This window comes from Struthio camelus, chromosome 5 (genome assembly GCF_040807025.1).
Source record: "Struthio camelus isolate bStrCam1 chromosome 5, bStrCam1.hap1, whole genome shotgun sequence".
NCBI classification, from domain to species: Eukaryota; Metazoa; Chordata; class Aves; order Struthioniformes; family Struthionidae; genus Struthio; species Struthio camelus.
The window spans coordinates 57100483-57116148 of NC_090946.1; the positions used below are offsets into that span (position 1 = coordinate 57100483).

At 39.6% G+C, this 15666-nt stretch overlaps 1 protein-coding gene across 5 annotated transcripts in view; it reads right to left on the reverse strand.

Annotated features, from left to right (window-relative positions):
- SEC23A (SEC23 homolog A, COPII coat complex component) overlaps positions 1-15636 on the reverse strand; it is a 33089-nt gene extending 17453 nt beyond the window's left edge. Inside the window, exons 1-12 of one of the 5 annotated variants that reach the window (XM_068946517.1) lie at positions 15433-15636; positions 14818-14988; positions 14440-14608; positions 7804-8045; positions 6845-6902; positions 6496-6582; positions 5327-5563; positions 5150-5229; positions 4065-4209; positions 3560-3718; positions 2630-2745; positions 374-497 (exon numbers count right to left, since the gene is read on the reverse strand). In XM_068946517.1, the coding sequence (XP_068802618.1) occupies positions 374-497; positions 2630-2745; positions 3560-3718; positions 4065-4209; positions 5150-5229; positions 5327-5563; positions 6496-6582; positions 6845-6902; positions 7804-8024 (1227 nt within the window). In that variant the 5' untranslated portion in view covers positions 8025-8045; positions 14440-14608; positions 14818-14988; positions 15433-15636. Of the gene's footprint in view, positions 1-373; positions 498-2629; positions 2746-3559; positions 3719-4064; positions 4210-5149; positions 5230-5326; positions 5564-6495; positions 6583-6844; positions 6903-7803; positions 8046-8809; positions 8906-11839; positions 12059-12429; positions 12597-12728; positions 12860-14439; positions 14609-14817; positions 14989-15432 lie in introns of those variants that run through there. The other 4 variants (XM_009670910.2, XM_068946515.1, XM_009670909.2 and 1 more) reach the window with 4 other exon arrangements.
- Between the last annotated feature and the right edge of the window lie 30 nt (positions 15637-15666).

Consider the following 15666-nt stretch of genomic DNA (forward strand, 5'->3'; position numbering starts at 1 on the left):
AAGGACAGGAAAAAGAAAGGAGAGCTGTCCTGGACTACGTAGAGAACTTGGACCTAAAACCAAGGCTCACTCACTACTACTAACAAAACCTAAGCACGTGGCATTGTGAGTTTCTAATACACATTAATTTTAGCTCAGTCTCCCTTTTAGCTGTCATTGAATGCGGGATAAGAAGGAATTAACATTATTCCTAACTCATATTTATAGATTCAAGGAACTGCAAAAAGATAGATAGGTAGTAACAGCTGTGTCCAAGCCAAGCCTGACACATCTGTTTAGCTTGGTCCTAAAAATTCCTTACAGGACAGAGATTCCACAGGTCTACACATCCTATTCCAGTGCTTCACTACCACATTGCATTTTCTATTCTTACCTTTATTTCTAATGTGCCACCAAATCCCATTTTAAATTGTCCTTGCATATCTTTTGTGAATACTCTCTGAAAGGTTTGTTTGAATAAAGATGTATTGAAAGAATCTCCCATTACCATGTAGCCTCTAGCAAAAAAAAAAAAAAAAAACACTCAAGTTAAAAAAAAAAAATTTATTTATTATGCAGTAATTTAGCAGATAGGATATATGTAGCTTATTTCCATTACAGAGTTAAAAATAAAAACAGTTCAGAGAGGTAGATTTTTGTCTTCTTAGAAATGACTATTCTTTATTTCATCATTACTTCAATATTTTGCTAAAATGCTGGGGGTTAATTTTATAAGTGAGTTTATAAATACTCACTAGATGCTGCCCAAACAGCACCTTAATGTCATTCTGATTTTAATACAGAACAAAACCTTACACTGGGAAAATACTATATTGGACTTCTGCACTACAAACGTTTCATAATCTTGCAAAGTCAGTTAACTACTTCTAATATCCAATATTCCAGTCTTATTTCCACATGGTTTTATTTTGTTCAGTCCAGCAATTATTTCAGGCTTAAATCTATGCTAAAAAAGCATAATTTATTTTTATTCTTAGCAATCCTCTGTGGATGTAAAACTGCAGTGGTTGCCACTCATTCTGAAACAGCATATATTGTATTTAAGAAATAATAATGGGATATACTACTGTTACTCATCCCTAAAATATGTCATATTAATAAAATAAATCAGTAGCAAACAGTAAGATTTGGCCAACAACTTTGTAAGTGCAAAACACATAAAAAGTTATAGAAGTTTTCAGGTGGATACTCAAGTTAGAAGACAACAGACAGGTGGGCAGAATCAGAAATCCCTCCCACAAACAGCTGTGAGAGAAACAGACAAACTATGCTTTAAGGTCAGCTTTGCTAGAAGAACAGAACCAGAGTAAGGTGAGCCAGAAGAGGAGGAAAAAAAAAAAAAAAAAAAAAACAGGACTGTAGCATAAAGAAAAACACAGCTTGAATGTGATGCAGAAAAAAGAGTAAGTCACATATGTAAGTAAAGTCAACACACAGCTCCTGAACAGTGCAAACTCCCATGCTAAGACTATACAGACAGCTCTGAAAAGAAACAACCCAGCAGTGACTAGCACGGCAAAGCTGGCCTGAAACTCAGCGTTAAATGTTCATCCCAGCCTGCAGTGGCATCTCCCACTCCTCTTGGTACACCTAGATATGTAGCCATGTGCTTAGGATCCGCTACCATATGAAGATACTGGCAGGCAACTAAGAAGGCCTGTTACCAGCAGATATACCAGTTATCAAACTGATAAAGAAAGATGCTACATTTAATTTTAGCCACAGCTGGTATTGACATGGTTAACAATGACAGTCATGCAAAATGAGCTTGGGAAAAGAATACATACTGAATATAGAAGTCTAACGGAAGAATCAAATGGTATGTAAAGCAGGTTGCTACAGTAGTAAAGATGAAATTTTATGAGAATAAAAGTATGAGTAGAAATGAGTAGGAAAGACTTTTGGGAAGAGAAAGAAAAGATAGTCTTCGAAAAAATATGAAGGAAGAACTGGCAGGATTTAAAAACGAGTGAGGTACCTAACATACATGGGAAAGTCAAAAGCTATCTCAGATTACAGGTCTGCATAACAGGATGGCTGAGGGCCTCCTCAGCAATGAAAGAAAACAGGGGCCTGCTTTCATAAAAAAAATTAGAACTTGCTTTGATCATATTAAATGAATCGATGGAAAGACAAGCTAGAAGACATACAAGAGCCTATGTAAAATGTAGCAACTGGAGAGACAGAGTCAAATTAGGAATAACAGATCTATCTGATAATCACCTGAGACAGTAGCTGACCCTATAAACAATGGTATCTAGAAGAAGGCCTAACCAACACAGAAGGAATAACCAAACGTTTTGTACCATCTGAACAGTAAGAAAAATTGGACGTAGGCTCACATTCCCTTTCTCTTTACCAAAACTGAAAGCTTATATATACACACGCACATTGAAGAAACACAGCATTAAATCACCTGTTTAAAAGCTAATCACGTTATTCAAGCCTCAAATAGTTTAAAGAAAAGCAGTAAAAAGCCTAGATGAGTAAGCCCACAATTATGATCACGAATTTGCCAGAGGCTGAGGAATTCTCATGCAAACTCAAGCTGCCCACTTTCCGGTGAACCACAGGAAGATTAAAAAACCAAAATCAAACCCTGCACCTTTGAAAATGAATAGGCACATACCCAGTGTAGTTGGGACAACACTTCATCTCCAGAAGGCCAGTCTGATCCAACGCACATGCATATATGTCAATAACATGACCATTTGTTGCTGCCCGATTAGCCAGGGCTTCAAAGTGCTAAATCCAAGATGAAAACACAGTTCATAGCAATTTAAGACGTGTACTCTCTTCATCTTCATATTAAATCCTAAACTCCCCAAATTTTTCTAAAACTTTGTCAGACTTAATTCCAATCATATTACAATGCAAGATAAAAGCCTATTTTTTCCTGAAGTTAAAACTAGGACTGAAATTTTCAACATCCATGTTTTATTTGCTGACCAGCTGAGAACCTGACTCACACTAGACAGACCAAAGAGTGCTATTTAAACTAGAAAATGACATGGACTTTTTTCTTTTTAAACCACGCATTAAGGACTAGGTCCAACTCATAGGATTTAATTTACCTCCCTAACCTCAAGTGTCTATAATAACAGGTTTCTGCAACTAGGCTAATCATTTAAGCTCCAGTCACAATCAACTAAGATGAACTCAACAGATTTAAGATGCCCAAATGTAGATTATTTACGACGAAATGAACAGTGCCTAAACTCTACTGACTAATCCTCTCCCACCCACACAGAGTCTTGAGTAACTGCCTTAGTAGAAGACAGCCTTACTCTAAGTATACCATTCAGCAGATGAATCCTTTCCTAGTAAAATCAGGGAAACGTTCCAATGAACATTAATGAGAGCTAGACAAAGTCCTAACCAAATATACTGAAATTCCTGAAGATGTGCAGCTATTCAGAGGCAGCTAAACAAAAATGAACAGTTCCCACCTCTTTATACATTCGCTACTCCTAACAGTATTTTACAGGTGCCAGGCAAGATCTGTAAACATTCACTACTTGGTAAGGTGCCTAAAATATCATCTATTGCTAAATCTTACCTTAGTACCCTTTTTAACATATTTAGCATTGTCTTTTTCAATGTCATGCCACGATCTTATAGGTAATTTCAATTCATCCCCTACAACCATCCCAGGTCCCTGTGTAGCGGGTCCTCCAATGAACATCATGATACGAGCGCCAGTATTAGGAAAAGTGCACTGCAGACAAAAAGATAAACGATACCACTAGTTTTTGCTATAAATGGAACAGAGGAAATAGCTGTCCTGCCAATTATCCCATTGATAGGACCGTAATAACAATTGTACTTTTTTTCCTCCGCAAAGCCCAAATTCTCTGTTTATTCAAAGTCTCCATCTTGCCTCATTAAAATGAGTGTTTTAACACCTACAAATACTCTATATATATAGATGGGATGACATTCCTTAGAATCACCATATAAATATACTATGCATTAATTAAGGGTTTTACATATTGATTGTGACAGTTTTTATGTAACAAAATGACCTATTTACATATTTATGCAACTATAGTTAAAACTATTACCTCAAGGAGCCCTACAGCTATAGAAAGAGCCACTCCAGAGGAACGCAAGGGCCTTTTCCCTTGTGGAACGGGCCAAGGATCCCGTTGCAGCTCACCCAGAAGATCAGTAAGATTCATATCAATTTTCTGCACTGGTTGCAAAAATCTGGAAACAAACAGTGGAATTAATTTAGATTGGAATTTTTAAATAAACATTATCCTGATCGCTCACTAGCAACAGGCTGGACTGCAATATCAGAGATTCTAGTCTGGATTCAGAGCAGCGTCTCTGTCTCAGCAAGACAACGCAGTTTTCTAGTAACATATACACAGCATATCCGGCTTAAGAAGTTCAGCATAGAAAGCGTAAAACAAAATTTGCTGACTATATGGCTACTATCCAGAAAGAACTGTATCCAATCAAAAGAACAGAGTAGATGATGACCTGTAATCTCAAAAAGAAAGTGTAACTACTTCAGTGAAAATCAAAAACCAGAAGAGACATTAACATATAAAGACTTGGGTTTTGTGCTTTCTGCTACAGGTAAACCAACAGTATAAAAGTAGCTATTTAGCAAGTGGAAGGCAGAGATTGCAAAGATCTTTTCTTGCCTTTTTTCTGCCTGCTTTATCATTTCATCAGTTTCTTCAATGTAACAGTGGGATACACAAAAGAATCAAACACCAGCCCACCATTTCCAAATGAGAGAAAGAGAAGGGGAGGAGAAGAGAGCTACTTTGGAGGTAGACAGAGGGAAGGCAAAATGCAGCATTGACATAAGAAAGAGGAACCAAAGTACCCATTAACATTCTCCAACATACCAAAAGAAGCATCATTATTTACACAGCTGTAGTATATCTACAGAGCATTTTCTCTGAACATTTCCAAAATATCATCCAAATGATTTCCCTGTCACTCAGCAAGTCCTCCCCCTACTCCCCAGTACAAACTGGCAGGAATAAGACCCACTAGATTCCTAGTAAATCTGTTCCTGACCAGAAGGCTTAACTCTCAGTTTATTTTTTCATTCATCACCGATGTAAGATAAATTTTTCAGCAAAGCACTGTAGTCAAGATGTTATTTTTAATGTTTTAAACACATTACCTGTTAGAAGGTGGTGGCTGCTGCACTTGGGGACCCCTACCGACTTGAGAAACAGCTACTTTCGTAAGCCCTAACATTTCCTGCAGTAAAATAAATGAGATGTTAGTTAAAAATTTGCTTACATACTATTTGAAAATTCATCACCATCTTGATTTCTTTTTTTACTTTTGTGTTTACCTGAAGTTGTTTTGCAGATAGGTCCTTTGTTCCTCTGAAGACGTAACTTTTAGAAATTCCTTCACAGCCAAGTTCATGAACTTGCACCATTCGGCCAAAGGTAATGAGACCTACTAATGCAGTTGGTGGCAAAAGACTCAGCGACATTTGCATGGATTCCTTCAAAGCTTGCAAGTCTTCATCTTCCATGCATGTGTCCACAACATAAAGAAATATTAAAGGCATCTGAGGACCACGCTTTAAGAAACAGAAACATCATTACATGAAAAACAAATCTTTTCAGGGCCAAAAATGAACAAATAAAGTACATTTTGTAAAAGCGTTGTTAATTTTAGTCACACCAATAAGGTCAATGTTTCATCTAACTTGCCTCTTTCCTCCCTCTCAAGTAGTAATCAGTATATAAGGCTAAAGCAGAACAAAACCCGTATCATAATGAACTCCACACAAAAATTAAACGCCGACTACAGAAGAGCAAGTATTCCCTTTGTTTTACGAGAGTAGGCCAAAAGCAGAGATTCTGCTCAGTTTTAGCTCTTCTTTTCATAATTTGAATACCTCACTGAAGTCTTACTACTTTTAATCCTCAAAAGGAGGAGTCAGAGATTGCAAATTTGCAATTACAACTGTTTGTGCTTTTGGGTTATAGGTCCCTTTTTCATTTACTCTTCCTTCCATGTCATTCCTATTCTAATAGAAAGGATGAACTACTAAAATTCAAACACTTTAATTGAACGTGTATTAACGTTTTCTTCTAAACTAGCTCGTCTCAAAACTAACTCATAATTAATCAATGACAAACTTAAATTCAAAGGATTAATCAGATACGGATCAACAATCAGCCAAATTTGAGCTAACATCATTTGGGCAAGCAGCAGCAGTAAGCAGATCCCGAGCACAAACATAAATTAAACTGTTGGTAAGAAACACAGCGAATAGAAATCTTGCCTTTACAAGTTACCTCCCTTTTCTTGCACCAGTTTTATTAACCATCCTTGTGTTCTTATAAAAAGTTATGCTTTTCATTTCTAACTCATGACATAATCTCTTTATTAATGAGCAAATATTCACAGTGATTAAAACGCATTAAAGAAATAAAATTGAAATGAGTTCATTGCATACATGGTTAGCTTACAGATAACGTTAAAGATGTTATTTAATGATTTTACCTGTACTACATATTCAATGCTAGAGAACTGAGGTAAAAGTTCAGCCGGCTGATTCATTTCAGATATGCCAGCATAAGTAGGAGGAAACTGCAAATAAAAATAAGAAAATTAAGTCTAAACAAAAGATTACAACTTCTAGAAGAGCAAAAACATATGTATACACTACTTTCCTCTGCAATGCATGTTTGCTATTGCTGTTGTGAAAAAAATCTCAATGCACTCCGAAGATACATCTGCACATTCACGTTCTTGCTGTCAATATCAGTTCACAAACATAACTTGAAAAATAGGTTTGATTTTTACCTCATAAAAAGAGATTTTCTGTACTTTGAATGTTTCATTTTCTTACCTGATTTCTTTGATAACAAAAGTTGCAAGCCCAGAGTTTTGCTCGATAATCCACTTGGCTATAAAAATAAAATGAGAAAAGTTAACATAGGAGGAACAACTCATTCTACTTCACTGACCCTAGTTTCTAATTTTCTAAAATATATTGGTTTTAAAAAAGCTTCCTTCTAACATACCTTCTCCTAAATAACCATATTATAAATTCAAAATAAAGTGCAGTTTTATAAGTTGCTCGGAAAAGACAGATGTATCGGATGAAGAATGGTCTTTATGGGCAAGGAAGAATGGTCTTGAAGGAAAGGAAGCAAATGAGAAATTAGAGTACACACTCAGCACCTTTATTAGAGACTTTCTGCACGGTTTAAGGCACGTAATTTTAACCCTCCCTGCCTTTGCTTTTTCTCTCTTTTCTCAGCGTATGTCTCTATTGAAATAGCATTTTTCAATGGGTGAGCCTATCCTCTTTTATCTACACTGTTATTAGTATTCAAGTAGTAAAATAACCAATGTGGAAAGTAAACATTACGTTTTCAATATGCACTTCTTGCCATCACATCTTTGCTGTCTACATGGGCAAAAGTAGTCAAAAATCCAAATCCAAATTAAATCTTTGGATAAATCCCAAGATGCTCTAATGAAATCAAATGAACTATGCCAACTTTAAGGGCTGCAGATCATCTGGTCTGATGTACTGTGCCACACAGAGTTCAAAAGGCCACCACCCAACCTGAGTCCAACTAATCACACGTTGTATTAAAAAAAAAAAAAAAACAGATGACTTGCATACACGAGACGTGAAGAATACATGTGATTCACTGTCAGTGACCTGACTGACCTTTGACAGTTTCATCTTTCCACTGTTTTTCTTTCAGCCCTCAATAAAAGTTTAACTGGTGTTATTCTGAAGACTGCTTGCAAGTAAATATATTGATATAATATAAACCAATGTATTGAGTTTACCATAAGGGATTCAGAACAGCTCGACATGTGGTCCTACTGCACAGAACTGGCTCATACTGAATAGGAGGCAAGTCTGGCCTTTCCTTCAGTGGTGTGAAGAGGGCAGCCACTGGGACCACCATTCTTGTGGCTTCAAGACGACTTGACGGCCAAACGTTCCAACTGAATCTAACTCCATCTCTGTCTTCATTCTGCTGGATAAATTCCAGGAAGGTTGTCATGGTCAACTTCTCTATCTATCACTAGAATAAAAAAAACAAAAAAACAAAAAAACAACTGTTAGCTGAATGTTGAAACGCAAACTTCAAGTACTTTCAATATTTACTGGCTAAAAAACACACATTGAAATACTATAACTGAGTTGCAATCTATACACAGTGAGTAACGCTTCTAAAATCTAAAATTCAAAGCAAAGAATTCCAAAGTGAAACAAAAAACAGTTCAAGCCTCTTGGGATGCAGCAACCTCTTCAAAATAACAAACATTTAGCACGTTGCAAAATAAATATGTAATGTTAAAATAGTTCTGACCTCTTCTTGATTTAAGTAACTAACTCAAGCAACAAATGTTATAACTAAATCAGTAATTCTGGGGTAGGTCAGAGAAGAGAATATACAGCATTTCAACACACTAAAAAAAAGACTTGTTTGCCAACAAGAAAAGAGGGGGCATTTAATTATTCATTCTGCTCATTATTCAAGAATCATTCATTCCTGCAAGTTATTTAATCCTTTAATTTAAGAAACATACAGCAAAAGGTATTTCCCCCGTGTCTGATTGTTTTTCTTCTACTATACCAAATTTTACAATAATTTTGTAATCATAACCATAACTAACCATTTTTTTAATAACTCATCACATGGCCTGGATACAAATATAAAGGAAGACACAAGAATATATTCCTAGAGCAATGCCAGGACAGAGCTTTGCAAGAAGTACGTGTGTCATATTCACTATTTTACGTAATCAAGATGCACCTTCAACAATTGTTTAAACTCAAATTTACCATTTTGGGCACCAGCCTAAGGCTTTTTAAAGATTTTTCAGCTGGAGTTTTCCGGAAGCTGGAGCACCACGGAACACAGAGACATACGAATAGCTGAACATCTGGCAATGCCAGCAAGCCAAACCAAAAAAAAACAAAAAACAAAAAACAAGAACTCAGCTACATGCACACTATCTCTGAATAACTGCTGTATGCTTCCTAGGACATTTGATAGTACATACGTTATATAGGTTTTTCCACCAGCTAGGTTATATACACTCCCAATGGCTAATAATTAAGAATTTACTGTAAAGTCTACACAAACCACCTAACAGGCTGTCCTGGAAAATACTCAGGTCTCAATTTAAATTACTAAGTTCATAAACAGCTCTAGGCATGCAAGCATCCTCCTGAATCAGGATTCAAATCAGCAAATCTCGCAAGCAGGCTCACTTTCTTTACCTAGTAGCTACATACACCATTGGGGGCAACTCATGGAAAACTCCACTTCCGAAGATCTAGCTGCCTTTGCTAAAATTATGATGGCATTGCTCCATTAGTTTATGTGATAAACTATAATTTAAAAAACTTGAAATGCTTTTAACTTATAATTTGGTTCTAATTATGGCTATTAATAAAACAGAATAACAACATCCATAAACAAAGATAAACCCTATATTTCACAGTTAACATTATTAGGAAGTAATCAACTGTCAGCATACGATGAGAACTACAAAAAGTAAATCCCCATACTGCTTCTGTAAGACAGGAACCATCCCTTAAATCTACAGAGTATCCTTCTCTTAATGTTTCCCATAGGTGCCATGACTATCACTTATCTCCAGGCTGTAGTAGAAATACTATGACAATATAGGCTGCCAACATTTTAACAGGCATGTCATCTTACTGATACTAGGGGCAGATGTACACGACGTGATCACTGCAACACAGGGAGCCAAACGCAACTGTGTGCACAGGGGCACTTCCATTATCGCTTTTACTAGTAGGGCTGCAGGACCATCAGGCTGCACAAGACTATCGGTCAAGAAATAAAAATGAACAGAGTCGAGGGGAAAAAAATATCCAGAAGGCAGTACAGAGGGATGAGACAGAAAATAAGTCAGTTAAAAACGGAAAGGACAGACCAGTATATAAAAAAGACGTAAAATTTAAGAAGGTTATTCTCCTAACACACCAAAATCCAACACCAGACTGTGCAAAGGGTCTAGCAATGTCATCTATGTAAAACAAGTTATTCATAGAATGATTTGTATGAGAAAATAAAGTTATTAGTTATAAGCACAGATACACTCTGAGAAACTAAATCTCCTGAGAAGAGATAGAAATCGGCGCTTAAAGGCCGTTTCAGCCATTCCACAGGAATCTGCTACGAAGTCCATCAACTCCATCTCTTTACAAGCCTTAAGTAAGACTATGAAACTAAAGTAAAACATCGCAAAGTGAACTCTCACTCTCTGTACCTAAGCTTTAAAGTTTTTCTTCTCATCTTACCCTAGCTATATGTTTGAAATGGTTTGATGTGGACCTTACTTTTATTACTCGGTTACTTACTTTTATTACTCCACAGAGAGCAATGTGCAGACTCCAATATGCAGTGACTAATAAAAGTAATAAAGCACACAAATATATGTAAAAGATTTGTTGTACTTAATGAATTAAATAGTTACTTTCTAGTACAACATGTATTTCCTATTCAGGAGACAGAGCCTGCTAATAATCAAATTTTCCTCCATCTTTTCCTCCTTTCCAAGAGCAAATGATGTTCACGTATTCCATCTTACATCAGATGTGAAACTCATGGTCTGAGAAGCTATAACCAGCTTTGACAGTATTATTGCAGTTGTCCCTGCACGTTTTCTGGGGCGGGAGCAGGGATTACATTAGACCAGAATCACACACCTTCCTGATCTACAGGCTACATACCAAAACATTCATACACCTGAGAGCCACAAAATACACACTGAAACACATGCATACACCTCAGAAAGCCACAGAGAGGTGACGTTCAGAATAGTTGCTAGCAGTGCCTCCTGTGTGGGGGTGTCACTGCTTTAGCTCTGCTGCGGCTTGGACAACCTGATGAGGGTGACCTCAGCGGTCCCTCCCGACTTGCCTCCTTCCACTGCCGAGGGCTGAGTTTACCCCCCATCCCTGTACCACGACAGTCTCGCTACATGTCACGCTCACGGAACAGAGGCCACAGCTGCACTGCGTAGAGAGACACAGGTCGACTATGCCCGACTACAAAGGCTTGATTCTCAGGTAACTAACAGTCTGCATGTAACTACTCTGACTGGATGAAAGAGCACAGTTAGGACTTCCTAACCATAAAACATATTATATACGCTTGATATACCACATCCACAATGCAAAAAGCTATCTCATAGCTGAACGGTTTTGAAATACGTTGCTTTGTAATTACGTTACTTTGAATAGCTATTCTAGAAGCAACTGCCAACAGTAATGATACCGGCTCTTCAAAATGGATTTACTGTTCTAAGAGGTCCTCCTTTATAGCAACGCTTTTAAACATTTACACACTACATTTAAATGTGATCCAACACCGAAGCTCAGCAATATCCACTGACCCTGTGAAGTACGCAGAGAAACAAAACATTATTCTCCTTACAGGGTTTCAAGAGTCCCAGGCCAAACAGACCAGAGTCCCTCGTATGACCACATGCACAAACACCACTAAATCAGTACAGCTCAATGCACGCTTCTCTTACAATAAACCTATTTTTATTCAGTTTCTTATGCATTAACTATCCAATAAAATTAATTGTTTATGCCAGAAAGAGCATTTCAAACACCAATCTATTTCCGTCCCAAGAACTATTTCCGAGGGGAATGGCTGAGAACACAGCCAAAGCAATTGTCACAACAGAAGAACCTAATTTTCAGTTAGCCACTCAAACTGAGCCACCCTCCAAACCTGCTTTCCCAGTTTTGCTCATTAAGGATTCTTTTTTAAAACAATAAGTGTATGCGATAGCCCACCTAAATTAAAAAACAAACAAACAAACGCACCGTGCAGCACCTGCCTGCACGCAAGTCTCGTGCAGCTTTATCGAGATGGCTAAAGCATCGCTGCTAAACCCTCAGACCGTGGCACAACCGCGCAAGCGTCAAAGGTGCAGCCCACTTTGCGAGAAGTCGGAAGCGAGACTAACTTCAGGCCGGCGGACCCCGCAGCAGGCGGCGGCCGGCTCAGGCAGCCCCTGAGCCCCCGCGCACCCCCCGGGCCGGGCCGGGCCGGGCCAGCGCAGCGCGGACCTGCCGCCCGCGCAATGCCCAGCGCCGGCCGCCCGGGGCTCCTCGCTGCGGGAGGGCGCCGTGAGCGCCCCCAGGCCCCGGGGGGCGGCGGGGGCAGCCTCCCACCGTCCTGCCTCGCAGAGCGGGAGGGCCCCGCAGGCCCCGAGAGCGGCGGGGGCCTCCCGCACGGGCGCGCCGCGGCGGGGGAGGAGGGCAGCCCGCGCGGCGCCGGCCCACGGGCTCCTCTCGCCGCCGCGCAGCCCCCAGCCCGGCGGCCGGCGCCGGCTCCCCGCACCGCCGCCGCCGCGGCTGGGGGTGGCCAGCGGCCCGCTGCTGCCCGGCGCTGCGCCGCGCTGCGCGCTCACCGCGCGTCCCGGCCGCCGCCGCCTGCCTCGCGCCGCCCGCCGCTGCACCCAGCCGCCCCGGCGCTGCCGACGCAGCCAACATGGCTGATGGGAGAGTCCGCGCCACGTCAAGGGGCAGAGAGCGGCGGGCCGGGGGCGGGCGGAGCTCCCGCCGCCTCCCCTCCTCTGCCCCCGGCCCGGCCCGGCCCCGGCGCCGCGGTGCAGGCGGAGCTCTCGCCCCCCCGGCCCCGGGACCCGCTGCCCGGCGCGACGGGAGGCGGCGGCCGCCGCCATTTGTCGCCCCGCGCCACTGCTTTTACCGTGTGCTTTATCTTCCTGAGGGCTTCTTTCTTCTTGCTTTCCATGTGCTGTTACAATTTCAGATTTCTCCTAGAGATAGTTTTAATCTTGCTCTTTAAAGCTGTTTGGAAAATAACGTGTTCCGACCACTAGAGGGAGCGGGGCCTTCTCCGCCCCTGAAACGCATTTAGTTCTCCCTCGCTGTCCGGCTATTCCTGAGAGGGACCACCTGCATTGTATCTCCTAGCCCGTTGTACACCCATAGGCACCGGATAACTACCTTTACACTTGCATATGGGTGTACTTCTCTGTTATTTCTTTCTTCTTTTTTTTCCCTAGGGTCCATTTCAGGTAAATCCTCAGGATCAAGAGAGCTCAACCGGTGTTCTCACAGTCCTCACGTTTGCCCAGCCTGTTGTCTATCTTCCAACATGTGTATTTATGCCAACTTTTTATTCTGGAAAACTGTTTACATATTGTCTCAGACTTGCTGAGATAAATATATTGAACCTAGACTCTTGGTGGTTTTTAACCTGTTGCAGCACTTCTTCTCACATTTAGACATATTTAGAAATCTAATGCATGTTTATTTACTCTCTGCGCAGTAATTTCCACATATCCCTACCTGTACAGAGTTTTGTTAAGCCTTCTGGGTAGTGTGGGTTTTTTCTTTTTTTTTTTCCTTCAAAGACAAGTTATAGTGATACTTAGGTTTCAGGGCACTTCAGAATTACTTTAAACAAGCCTGAGACAAAAGGCTAAAACAGTCTGAATAAAACATTTACTTCTGTCTTTCATGATAAATCTTACTGCAAGTGATCTAGACGAGGGGGAGGAGTGAGAAACATTCTATCTAAACAGTCTATCTTGTCCTTCGCTGCAACTCTGAAAATATGCAGTGGCCACTAGCCAAATATAAACGACCAAATTGTCTTTATCCCCATTTGTTAGATATCAAATGTGATTACGACAGAATTCCTATGCCATTACTATCTCCAGTATTGTTAGCCCCTCCTCTTTAGGGCCTAAGAATATGAGCATGTAAACAAAAGTGGATTTTAAAGGGAGCCAGTTAAAATTTCTCTGTTCTCTAATCTCACTGCCAGTTGTGGGAGTATTGAGCTGGAGATCGTCAAGGCCATGTAACCTCCCCAGTTTGTGAACAAGGGTGGACTTCAAACAGATGCAGAGCAAGCAGTTCAGTGTTACACTTTTGAAAGCGCTCAAATACTCTGGTGAACGTTTTCAGAAAGGCATGATACAATGAGAGGAGGCAAGTCCCAAAGTCAAAATTGCAAGATGACCTCTATGGAGGAGGAGAAGAAAAGATAACTGAAACATTTAAAGAAGCTTAAAAGGGAAGAAGGAACACCTGGAAAGTTTAATATTCTAAAAGTTCAATGAAAATAAAAGGCATACAGTATTTTTATCAGTCATAAGCACAATTATTTAATTACATAATGACTCAGTCCAGCATCCTAAGCTTCCTTTAAGAAATGTGATGGAGCCGTTAAATGTTGATGGATACCACAGAGAAAAGCAATGGGAAGTGGAAAAATAGAACAGAAAGTTGTACTCATTATAATGTACTCATTACAAGAAAATATTCTTTCTGTTATCTCTCAATATTAGAATGTACAGTAATGGTATTCTATTTTTCTCACTAAAGATTGTTAGTTTGTGTTAGATATTTTTTAACTCAGCAATGCATATCCACTGATGGCAGCTCACCTTTCCTTTGGAAAAGTACTCTTCCATAACGGCGAGGCAGCTGAGAAGGAAGAACATTTAGTTCCAATTTCTTTTTCCTCTTTCTCCACTGAGTCCACTTTGACAGGCACCACATCAACATTGTTGGTAAGACTTGTTAGGAACAATTTTGTTATCCTAGGAAGACCACCTGTAATAATTCAAAATATTTCATTTAAAAAGTGACAGTGGGACTGTACCAGAAAAAGTCATCTAAATATAAATAATATTTTATATTTACAATGTATTTATATCCACAGAATGTCTTTCTGTTCATAGTTCTTGACTTCATGGCAAACAGAAGAAAAGTGCTGAATATTATATAAGTTTTAGAAGAAAACTTTTTACAGCTTGACTCACCAAAATTTTTGTCTACACCATTGGTCAGCCTTTTCAGAAATATCATTGCAGTTTTAGCTATGCAAGTCGTATTTCAAGTGATGACTGCACTTGTTGCATAATCAACTAGGAAGTTAGATCCGGGTTTCAGAGTTAAAACACCTTCTTACACGTAAGTGGTTTTGGAAACACCTTAAAACAAACAAAAGTCAGTGCAGAGGAGGAGTTAAGAGTTAGTGTTTGTTCAGAACTGCTGAAGTACAGCTTTGTAGGAAAAAAAACATTTATTTTCAAAACTTGAAGCCAGAACAGTCTAGAGCTGCTCTGCTCTACTCTATGGACTGAAATTAGTACGAAACAGATTCAGCACACTGCAGAACTGTTAGGGAAAAAGAATATATAGACTGAAATTTGTCCTAACAGGAATTCGATAATACACAGTTCAAATGCATCATCCTGCTTTCTATTTGTTTTGCACTTTGAAGCAACGCACCTTTGTGTTAGCGCTACTTTGATTTTGATCTGGCATATGGATATATGCATAGAGAATATATATATAAACCCATACAGCAACAACAACAAAACCATGCACTGGCTCTTCCAGAAAGAGAACTATGCTTATTAATAGCACTTAACTTTTACATGCCTCATTTCAACCATAGATCTCCAAACATTTAAAGGAGAGAGCAAGTAGTAGTACTCTCACTGCACTGGTGCAATAGAAAATATTAATAGATGAGTTTTGTTTTTAAAGAACCCCTTGAAAATAACAAGGTACATTAGAATGATGGCATAGAGGCTAAAAACGGTTATTAAAGGTTTGCAGCGGCGCAGCGGCGCAGGGCCCCAGCCTCCCACGTCTCGCGAGAC